The 12,309-nt window shown below is 42.0% G+C and overlaps 1 protein-coding gene across 4 annotated transcripts in view; it reads left to right on the top strand.

Moving 5' to 3' along the window:
- Positions 1–12,309, top strand: part of LOC135104451 (high affinity cGMP-specific 3',5'-cyclic phosphodiesterase 9A-like) — a 209,027-nt gene that overhangs the window by 177,953 nt on the left and 18,765 nt on the right. For 3 of the 4 annotated variants that reach the window (XM_064011901.1, XM_064011902.1, XM_064011900.1), the window contains one exon: positions 11,344–11,392. The exons of the other annotated variant lie outside the window; for it this stretch is intronic. In XM_064011901.1, coding sequence (XP_063867971.1) covers positions 11,344–11,392 — 49 coding nt within the window. The remainder of the gene's footprint in view (positions 1–11,343; positions 11,393–12,309) is intronic. 4 annotated transcript variants of the gene reach the window in all.

The following is a 12,309-nucleotide window of genomic DNA, read 5'->3' as shown; positions in this document are numbered from 1 at the left end:
ATGTAAGTCCATGTGTGATCCGTGTGTGTGTGTGTGTGTGTGTGTGTGTGTGTGTGTGTGTGTGTGTGTGTGTGTGTGTGTGTGTGTGTGTGTGTGTGTGTGTGTGTAAGAAGGATAGTGTTAAAGATTCATGCAAACCTCCTTTCACAACAACAACAACAACAACAACAACAACAACAATTACTACTAGTACTACTACTACTACTACTACTACTACTACTACTACTACTAATAATAATAATAATAATAATAATAATAATAATAATAATAATAATAATAATACTTCTTCTTCTTCTTCTTCTTCTTCTTCTTCTTCTTCTTCTTCTTCTTCTTCTTCTTCTTCTTCTTCTACTACTACTACTACTACTACTACTACTACTACTACTACTACTACTACTACTACTACTACTACTACTACTACTACTACTACAGCTACTACTACTACTACTACTACTACTACTACTACTACTACTACTACTACTACTACTACTACTACTACTACTACTCGGCTAACGAGAATAGAAATTGATGTATATGCCCTGCTTCACGAATACACAAACCTGGTCCCGTGCGTCATAAACACCCACGCGTACACACACAAACTAACTCATTCCGAGACACTGAACACAAATACCATAGGGAACTCCTTGTCTTAGTTGCAGGTTTGTCACACCCGATGCTGAAAAAAAAAAATGCATGAGGGAGAACTTTCTTGTGGTTCATATGTACTAATTGCAAGATGACAGGTGTGAATGATAGAAATAATAGTTATCAGCATAGGTCAATTTTTTAGTGTAAAGTTTTCATTCAGTTTAGAGGAGATTTCCAAACTTCGTAAAATCACGTACGTGTTATCAGTGAGAAAAGAGTGAATGGAGGTGATAGTAATGGTAATTGGCTTTCCTCTCGGATCTTCCACTCAATTCTTTCTCTTTTATATATTTTTTTAAAGTTTAGGGGAGGGGGAGAATAAAAACATGAGTGACCTGTTTTTCTCTTTTTTTCAGCTTTTTTCCCTTACTTGACCTCCTTAGTACACACACACACACACACACATACACACACACACACACACACAGAGAGAGAGAGAGAGAGAGAGAGAGAGAGAGAGAGAGAGAGAGAGAGAGAGAGAGAGAGAGAGAGAGAGAGAATGTTTTAACACTTTCTCTACGACAAATATCAACTTAGAAATTAAAGTGTAATCTTGCAGTGTTACCCGGAACCAAACGAAAACTATAAAAGACCTGGAGAGAGAGAGAGAGAGAGAGAGAGAGAGAGAGAGAGAGAGAGAGAGAGAGAGAGAGAGAGAGAGAGAGAGAATAGCAAGTGGAAGAAGGAGTGGAATGAACGAGCTATGATCACCTGGTAGCCCTCATCCGTCTCAGTGGCAGGCTAAAAAAGAGAGGCACCCGATGAGGACTCCACCACAGTTGCTTGGTGATGGGTGGTCAAGGCGAGATATCAACATGGGTGAATAACAGACCCCAGTGCTGGAGGGTAGGGGACTATCAGTGAGTTGTGCAATAAAGCTGTAGCTCAGATCCCACGTCCTGTTGTCAAGAATATAGAGAAAGATTTTCCCTCTACCGGTATGAGCTTTTCAGTGCCGAGTGAAAGTCAGCGAGGGCGTGAAGATGAGGAGGAGATGAAGAAAAGGAGGAAGTGCGTCTGTCTATCTTTATCTATAACGTCGGAATTGGATGGGTGAGTGAGTGGGTACGCGTCTGTCTATCTCTCTCTCTCTGTAACATCGATATATTTTTTGGTATGTAAGTTCTTTTTTTCCCGTTTATTCTGCTCAAGCATGCACTCCGTTGCGTTCCTCGAGTCGTAACTACTTCTGTGGGTGGGTGGATGCGTGTCTGTCTCTCTGTCTCTGTCCGTCTGTGTCTGTAACGTTGGAACCTATTTCTTTACCTAATTTTTGTTTTTTCCGTTTATTGTTAAAGTGTTCTCTCCATCGTACTCCTTAAAGTGTTCTCTCTATCGTGCTCCTCGAGTCATAACTGTACTTCACTGTTATTCCCGCACAGGCCGATGCAGTGGCGGTGCTTGTGCCATTATGACTTCGATGCTTTACAGTTCTGATTTCCCTCGTCACTGCTTCTCCTTTGCTATATTCCTTTAAAATTATTCCTCAGTGCTAATACCGAGTCCTAATACTCTGCCGAGCCAGACAGCTTTGGATTGCCAAGAGTGATCTGCTCGTCAGCGTTTTACTATGTTACCAAAACTCGGCTGCCTCAGTGCTTCTGGGGAAAGGAAACTGTTGCTGTCGAATTTTTTTTCGAGTTTTCTGCACCTTATCGATTCTTTTTCCAGTTTTCAGCACTTTATCGATTTTTTTTTTTTCAGTTTTCTGCATCTTGTCGAATTTTTCCAGTTTTCTGCACCTTCATTCAGATTCTCCACTCCTGCTGATTTGTTACTACCGTTGTACGTACGCAAATGGTCTCTCCTAAATTATTCAGTAGTGTATCTCACGCAGCTGTGATTTACTCGTATGCTATTACCCAACGGTTCAGATCATCGCTAATGATTTCCCACGAACGCAGCGTTGCTTCCTCTCCTATCCTAACTAATTCATCCTGCATGTCTCACTGTTAAACAAATCATATTCTTAAGACTAACTGCATAATCTGGAAGAGTTGCTGCACGGCGTTTCATTTATTTCTTTTCCCCACGATTGACTGAGAAGGAAACCTGGATACTCTCAGCTCCTTCGACCACTATTCCTCCATATAACTTGGTACAGGCAGCCTTCCACACCACCGTCTTGCCTCTTATAACACAATCTCAACTCTTCCCAAGTCAACATCCACCAAGTTAAATGTTTTGTTGAAGTTACTGACTGCACGCTTCCTTTCCCTTCCTCAACCTCCACTCCTCGTTGCGCCGCCGCTGAAGCAGACTGTTTGTAATCTCTTATCATGATTCTTGCTTTCTTACTAGTGCTGTGTTTGATATCTTTACTTCACCAATCTATATAGCAGATTCTGAGATAGTTAACGTTACTGGCTAATCCGTCCTTACTCAGCTTAGGTTCACAAATGTTACTGGCTAATCCGTCCTTACTCAGCTTAGGTTCACAAATGTTACTGGCTAATCCGTCCTTACTCAGCTTAGCTTCACAAATGTTACTGGCTAATCCGTCCTTACTCAGCTTAGGTTCACAAATGTTACTGGCTAATCCGTCCTTACTCAGCTTAGGTTCACAAATGGATGAAGATGACAAGTGGAAGTACTAGGTAGGTATGTTTCGTACAGGGACTGCCACGTGTGGGCCTGACGGCTTATTGCAGCTTCCTGTATCTTCTTATGTTCTTTTACTTTTACAGGTAAGAGCACTGAGTCACATTCATGACTAGATTAGCCCTTTCATTACTATGGTCACCCTTCGGTAACCTCCCTAGCACTGTAAAAATGGTGTGCGTAGACATATGAGAGAAAAAAGAGAAAACATAAGGTTAATTTTGTCTTTTTACACTACAGAAATACTTATGAGAGGTTACCACAAAAAAGTCTAATAATCTATTAGTAACGAAGGGGAAAATTTTCTTTAGTGGTGAAAAAGTTAATTGTATTCTCACAAGAACTCGGTCCATAAACGCTTTGGCCGCATAAACACTATTCTCGAAAAGCGCAGAAATCATTAATTGGGTTCTCGTTGATGTTTTTGCTTCGGTCATAAAGCATAATCTTCGTTAAACTATCTCTGGAATCGTGAAAATATCCTTCGATAATGTCCAGCAGAGTTTGTTGGAAGTAGTCGATGTGAGGCGGCGAAACGTGTAATCCTTTAACTGCTATCTATAGCTGTCCTTTGGTGACATTCAGAGCACTGTGAGGATTCTAATTTGCCAGGATACACACACACACACACACACACACACACACACACACACACACACACACACACACACACACACACACACACACACACACACACACACACACACACACACACACACACACACACACACACACACACACACACACACAGGAAAGAAAGAAAAGTATAAATAAATAAATAAATAATAGAAAATAAACACATAATATTAATAGTATTTTCTAAACAGCAAAACTACTTAAGAAACTATCGTACAAAAAAAGTGTTTAAAAGTTGTAAGCTACAAAAAAAAAATAATAATAATCACCAGGGAAAGGATTAAGAATATGAACCGTGATCTACTTTCTTGGGGTCAGCATCTCGCATCCTTATCGCTGGTTGCCGTGCACAGCACCAGCAAGGGGAGAGGCTGGGCCAGTGCACACAAACTTTACGAGTCAAGTCGGGCAACTGTCCTGACCAAGAGTCCACGTGTCGCCGAGTGGAGTGGGAGGAGCTACAATACACTCGTGGTTAAAAATCAGGTAGCCTTTTGCTCTCCTTTCCACTGTGCTATGTGTTTCCTCTCGTTCCCAAGTCCTCTGCTGATGGTATAGTTACAGAGTTTTTATGAGAGGCTAGTTCTTATGAGGCTGGCAGTTCTTATGAAAGGCTGGCAGTTCTTATGAGAGGCTGGTAGTTTTCATGAGAGGCTGGCAATTATTATGAGAGGCTGGCAGGGTTAAGGTAGGAGAGAAAAGTAACTTAAAGGGTTAGGGAAGGATGAGAATTGCCAGGGCGTGACCTTGCAAGGTTAAGGTAGGAGAGATAGATAGTTTAAAGGGTTAGAGAAGAATGAGAGGTGACACTGTGAGAGCTAGCAAAGTTAAGATAGGAGAGAGAAATAACTTATAGGGTTAGAGAAGGGTGACAGGGTGAGTTGACAGGATTAGAGAAAAGTGAGAGGCTTGCAGGATGTCAGTAGGAGAGATAAATGATATGACGCGTGATAGATTCCATGCAGATTAGAGCACTAAAAATTGAGGAAAGACGCTAAACACAGTGGAAATTAGCGCTGCAAGTTACATATTTACTTGGCTACTATCCGTGACTGTAGCCATTCCTTGGGACTTAGCTACTGACTGACGCTTGTTGCTGAGGATATGATAAGAAATAAATGCATCGTAACCCTTCCTCGAATTTCGTTTAAGCGTATTTTTTTTTTTTTTCCTCAAGGGAATTCTAGTTTATTTTGAGGGAGAGATATATGTTGGGAAATTTAAGTTATGTATAAGGTAATATATATATATATATATATATATATATATATATATATATATATATATATATATATATATATATATATATATATATATATATATATATATATATATATATATATATATATATATATATATATATATATATATATATATATATATATATATATATATACGAGTATATATATATATATATATATATATATATATATATATATATATATATATATATATATATATATATATATATATATATACGTTGCACAAGGACATACAAGTAGTTTTCGCTTGTTTATGTATTGCAAGTAACTAACTGCAAGTGGCATTTGGTGATAATATCGTTCAAGTGAAAGTTTTATTTTTTCTCAATTTCTCTTTTTTTCGTGCATTTGTATCATAGGTTCAATATATAATGGTCGAGGCAGGTGAATAATGGAACACGCTAGAGAGAGACAGAGAGAGAGAGAGAGAGAGAGAGAGAGAGAGAGAGAGAGAGAGAGAGAGAGAGAGAGAGAGAGAGAGTACCAGAGAAAAAAATTGACAAATTAGATCTGGCGTAGATTACCTAGACACGAGACACGGGTAAGTGATTTAAAAATAAAAGGAAAACAGCCAATGTAATGTGGGAAATACTAATCAGATTATGTCAAGGTAAAAAAAATAACAGTAAAGCAAAAACCGGCAAATGTCAAACAGGCACGGGGATGAATAGAGGGGAATGAGGGGGAGGAGGAATGAGCCAGACCACAGCTCCCCTCATTCCCTCAGTCCCTCACCCATCACTCATTCCCCTCACCGCTCACCCCTTTACCCTTCATCGTACTGTTCCTCCTCTTCGTCATCATCACCTACCCCTGCTCTTCTCCTTCCCCTTCTCTTCCCTTCCTTCAGCCCCTCACTCTCCTTTTCTTTACTTCCTCCGTCCACATATGTCTCATCTTTAGCTATCATCACTACCCATTTCTTTTTTCCTTCTCCTTCCTTTCTCTAACTCCCTCATTTAGCTTCCCTTCTTTGCTCCTTGCTTCCCTCTATACGTCATTCTTTACTGTCATCTCAACTCATTTGTTTCCATTTTCATTTCTTTATTTTTCCCTTTCCTGACTCCCTCCTTCCCCTTTCTTCTTCCCATTTCCTAATCCCTTCCTCCTTCCCTCCCTCTACCTTATCTGTACCATCACCATCCGCTAGTACCTTTCCATATTCTTCTCCTTCTTATTCCCTTTCCCTCACTCCCTCTTTCCCCTTTCTTCTCCCATTCCTTCATCCCATCCTCCTCCGTCACCCGTTCCTTACTTACGTATACCATCACCACCAACTTGTACTGTTTCCTTGCTCTTTTCTCACTCCTGTCACCGTTTACCCCTTAATCCTCAACCTCTACTCCTCTTGTCCTCTCTACCACCAAAAATTACCATCATCACCATTCTCTCCTACCTCTTACAAATTTCTCACTCCTCTTACCATTTATCCTTCAGTCTGTACTTGTTTTGTGTTGAGTCAGGAATGTTAGCTTTGAAACGGCGCTCCATGACGTGTCCTTTCTCAGTCTGGGTTTTCCTCTTTATTTTCCTTTTATTTTCTCCTGTTGTCCCAAATTTATGAACTGCGCTCTTTGTTTTCTCAATATATTTATTCTCGTATACTATCCTTTTCTCTATATGGCTGCTGTAATCTCTCCTTTCCTTCTTGTACTCTGGGCACCCTAACCACCACCACAAACTAGCACTCTGCCCCTGCTCTTTCCCTCTATCCTCCCTCCCTTCCTTCCCATTTGCTCCCTTAAACCAGCACCCTGCCCCTGCCCTTCCCGTATCCTCCCACCTTCACTCGTTGCCCCCGTAAACCACCACCCTGCCCCTGCCCTTCTCTCTATCGTTCCTCCTTCACCCTTTGCACCCGTAAACCACCAGTCTATCCCTGCCCTTCCCTCTATACTCCCTCCCTCCCACTCTGCCTCTCCCCCCCCCCTCAGCTCAGCTCGGTCGGGAAGCCTCGCCTCTACTTGCCGTTAAAGGTCGTCACTGCCGCAGGTCCCAAAACTGTGATAACTTTTAACATTTTACTTTCATTTGCACATTTTTCCCAGCCACAACCAACACCTGCCTCCCGAGACCACAACTTTATTGCCGGCAGGTTAATTAGAGTTGCTTATGTGAGCGGCGGTGGTGGTGGCATCAGTGGCGGCGGTTAAAAGAGGAAATGTGAAAGTCATCCGAGTCACTTGCTTACTGAGATTGGCTTGACTTGGGTTTACTTTACTTAGGCGTACAGATCGTTCGTTGCTCTTCCCTCGTGCTGCTGCTGCTGTTGTAATTGTCTCGTGTTCCATTATTTTCCTCTTATTATTATTATTATTATTAGTAGTAGTAGTAGTAGTAGTAGTAGTATTACAGTTGAATGGGTGAGATATCCTGTTTTGTTTCAGTTTACATGGCTTTCTATTTCCCTGTTTGTATGCATGTATGTAGTATCTCTCTCTCTCTCTCTCTCTCTCTCTCTCTCTCTCTCTCTCTCTCTCTCTCTCTCTCTCTCTCTCTCTCTCTCTCTCTCTCTCTCTCTCTCTCTCTCTCTCTCTCTCTATCTATCTATCTATCTCTCTCTCTGAACAATGGAAGCAGACAACACAAGAGACAGCAGCCAGGTGACGGGGTCTGGTCTGCTCTGGTCTGCTGTCATCGTATTCCAGTAAACACCATTGATGAGACGCTTGCCATTCATGCTGCTCGTGTCCTTCCCATGGAAACAGGTGCGCCCTCTCGTCCACTCCTTTATCTTGCCTCCATGAAGCTGATACGGATGTTCAGTTCCTCTGGGTATATTACACAGTAGTGAATTTCCATGAAGGTTATGCGTCGCTGATAATTCATATAGCGGCGTCAGGAAATAAATATCTGGAGGGGAAGTAAAGAAAGGAGGAAAAAATCGTCATGCGTCACGTCTGCCATTATCTTCTGTAAAATTATTCCATATCCCAGTGAATTATTATGTTCCATCAGGAAATTATTACCTAGAGAGAGAGAGAGAGAGAGAGAGAGAGAGAGAGAGAGAGAGAGAGAGAGAGAGAGAGAGAGAGAGAGTAATTTTATGGTAATTTGACATTTCACAACAAAATTTATTGCATGCTAAGAAATGCGTGCATAAAATTTCCGGAATTTCAATTTTAAGTATCGTCAAGAGTTTACAACGTGTGCTGTAAAGGAACGAGGAAAAACGCATATTTTTCACTACTTTTTTCTTCCCCTGAACTCCAGTTCATTATCTTCAGTGACCTACAGTGAGTGCAGAGTGAAGTGACAAGAAGCAGTTAACATGTTTTTGCTACCCGAATTGACTGGACAAGGCAGGGGGGCGAGCGAAGAAACACGTGACTAGAGTTTTGTTTTATCACCTCCTCAATTTGCCTTTAGTCCTTACGTCATTCCTGCAAACGTGACTTCCTCTCAGTCTCGCAGCGCCCTTGTTTCTCCCGGAGCCACCTGCACTGAGTCGAAGCTAAGTAGATGAATTTGCAATCCCGGACAGTGAGAAGAAAAGGGAGGACAGGGAACATTTTAAGACATGATTACTCAGGTTATGGTTTAAGTTTAGAGCTCAGTGCCTCCTCAAATCTGCAGGAACGCGTTAAGAAGCTAAGGGTCACACTGGTAAATAGCACGCGAGGGAGAGACGCAAGCTTAACTCTCGTAATGAACATTGGGATGCAGCAAAGATGTGTCGTAGGTACTGTTCCTTCAGATCTTGTTTGTGTACCATAATGAGATAAAGTTAAGGTGTTATAACTGTATCACCAATACGTTTCGGCGTCTTATCTTCACGACTTGTGTGAATGCATAATGTGCTTCAGTGGGAATGAGTGGAGATTCCCAGGATGTTTTCATGATTCTAGCGATATGTTAACAAGAATTCCCGCCTAATCCAAGGGAAAAACTTCCATGAGAATCCGACTAATAATTTCTGTGGTCTCAGAAAACTGTACATGAAAAGCCAAAATGTTTAAAAATATGGGCTTATATTCCTATAAATAATAGTTTAGAGTCTGTGCAGGCATCGATTGATTTGGAGTGCTCACTATAACATTAATAGATAATAATGAAATTTACTTAGTGTAAAAGTAGGCGGAGAATTTTGCGAAAAACAAAAGCAGGCGTCTTGTTAAAAAGTTTAGGAACCACATGTGTGGTGAAATAAGTTCCTGTTGTGTGACCTGAGTCTGGACCACAGCAGACGCTACACCTCCGCTACACCACCACACCACCACACCCACATGCTCTCCGCCCTCCTATATAGCAAGCTTAATAAAAGGGCTCCAGCAGACATCACACCACCGCCATACCACCACACCTACACCACCCTCCTCTACTCTGTGGCTGATAAGAGGGATCCAGCAGACGTCACACCACCACCACACCCACACCATACTCTGTAGCAAGCTTAATAAAGGGGCCCCAGGTGACGCCACATCACTACACTACCACGCCACCACCACACCCACACCCACACCATCCTCCTCGCCACACCACACTCACACCTCTACACTCACACCACCCTCCTATATTGTATGGCTACTAAAAGAGACAGACGCCCCACTATCACGCGACCACACCACCACCACACTGTCACAGCTATCTAAACGTAATCCAACCACCGTACCATTGCACCACACATTGTCAATAAAAGGGGGCTCCCGGAAACAGCCCAGAAAAGTAAACTGAGATAGCCTGGATCTTCTATTTGACCCTCTGTATTGGCCTGGGGATAAAAGGTAATAAGAACAGAGCTTGGTATAGAGTAAAGTGTACCCTTTGATATGCTCGCCAACTTCTCCATCAGGGAAATGCATGTGTGAGGATCCTGTCCATTATGCAGTGGTGTGTGAGGTGAAGTTTTCGCTAGTTTCTTTTTCTTCTTTTTTTGTTTTCTTTTCAGCCTCTATTCATATTGTAGTGTTGAGCAAAAGTGGAGTTCCTTGCTGTGGGTCTTAAACTCGCCTCGCTGAAGGGAAAGGGAACTGCTACATTTTCAAACGTCTCTATGTCTTGTCTCGACTGCTCCTAACTGGCTGTAGAGGATGTTATCGGGGAATTTTTTTTAGTTGATTCTAGTGATAGTCTGATAAGTATTTTGCATCATTAATGGGAAAAACATTCACCTGAAACAGACTTATAATCTCTGTGGCTTTTTTTTTTCAGGATGCCTGCAGGTTCTAATGCTGCAGCTGTTACCACCATCACCACCACCACTGCAATCATCAACACCACCCTCTGTCCATTAACAGCCACCATATTTATCTCCTTCATTACTAACGCCCATCAAGTATTATCGACATCACTACCACCACCACGAACAACAACACTTATCATCCACCTCCCTGACTTCCAGCACCATCACCACCTATCAATTATCACCACCACCACCATCACCACCACCACCACCACCACCAAGTTACAGTCGTGTGCAGGGAGTCAGATCATAATGCTGTATTGAAGTGTTGGTCAGAAACGCACGTTTCCCTTCACTCCCATGTTGTAACCAATGCAGGGGAGCAGAGCAGGTGTTGTCAGGAGGGAGGGAGCAAGGCAACTCGTGTCTGTCTGTCTGTCTGTCTGTCTCTGAAACTTCCTTTGACGACTTACGTACGTACAACTCGTCACAAGTCAACCTGCCTCAAGATCTTCCAAGCGTGCATCAGTCAAGATTGAAATGGTTATTGCCTGCCGTTTGATGTGCATTCCGGTCTCCGTGGAGTTGTTATCTGTCTCTGAAAACTTCTTATGCCTCTGCTTTCAAACAAGTTTTGCTTCGAAAATACATACTTGCATAAATCACTCCTCTGCCTGCATGACTGCTGTTTCTCTGTGCTTGTAGACCAGATGATATACTTTAGGAGAGAGAGAGAGAGAGAGAGAGAGAGAGAGAGAGAGAGAGAGAGAGAGAGAGAGAGAGAGAGAGAGAGAGAGAGAGAGAGACTGCCTGGTAGATGAGTGACTAAATAAAGAATAAAATAGATAAGAAAAGACACCATGCACTATTTCGGCCACAGGATATATTTGCCTTGGTCTGGGGGCATCAATAACAGATGGCGCCAGTGGGCTTGAGTCGCTCCCTCCTGCAAGTAAAGAGCGGGTCCTCGCAGACAGGCGGACATTGAGACTGACAGAAAGATCCAAAGTGGAGTCTCTTGTCTTGGCCTGAACCCAATCTCACAACACACATTTTTCTTGCCCTCTGCAGGAGAGAAGCTGAACCGGCTGGGGATTGACCTTATGGACCTGGAGCAGAGGTGAGTTCATCTTGACCTGGCTTGCCTCTACTTGTAATGGCGTTATAGTCAGTTGGTAATGCAGTTTTCATTTTTTTTTTATTATTATTGTTTTTTTTTTTACTTTTTATCCTCAGTAGCTTGAGTGTTGCACCTGATCAACTAGAACTAAATGAGCAGTCTCTCTCTCTCTCTCTCTCTCTCTCTCTCTCTCTCTCTCTCTCTCTCTCTCTCTCTCTCTCTCTCTCTCTCTCTCTCTCTCTCTCTCTCTCTCTCTCTCTCTCTCTCTCTCTCTCTCTGTGTGTGTGTGTGTGTGTGTGTGTGTGTGTGTGTGTGTGTGTGTGTTTGTGTGTGTGTGTTTGAGTTTATATATGTATCTGTAAATGTACATATCTTTATCCACATCCTCTCTCTCTCTCTCTCTCTCTCTCTCTCTCTCTCTCTCTCTCTCTCTCTCTCTCTCTCTCTCTCTCTCTCTCTCTCTCTCTCTCTCTCTCAGCCATCCTATTCTACGCGCGAAAAAGAAATTGTTGTCAACACGTGGTGGTTTATTCTTAATTCTACCGCAATTTAGGACTCTTGATTGCATGGTGGTTTAACCAATACCTCCGTCAGACACTCAGACAGGCAGACGATAATTTCGAAAGCAATATTTTACATTACGTTAATGATTTTTCTTTTTTAGGGAGGGTCCTGGTTTCTGGCGCTAAACGTGAAATAAGTTTTTTTTTTTATTAAATTCAATTGTATGTGTTCATATTAATTTTGAGCGTCAATCTATTTATTTTGACGTGGCCATGACGACGTAATTGATATAGGTAACCTTTACGCGTTTTGAAAATTGTATGAAAAGTTTATCGAAAATGAAAACAAGATATTAATATCATGTCCACTATCGCTGGAATTGAGAGAGAGAGAGAGAGAGAGAGAGAGAGAGA

The sequence above is a fragment of the Scylla paramamosain genome, chromosome 10 (assembly GCF_035594125.1).
Source record: "Scylla paramamosain isolate STU-SP2022 chromosome 10, ASM3559412v1, whole genome shotgun sequence".
Classification (NCBI taxonomy): Eukaryota; Metazoa; Arthropoda; class Malacostraca; order Decapoda; family Portunidae; genus Scylla; species Scylla paramamosain.
This window is presented reverse-complemented; position numbering and strand designations above follow the sequence as displayed.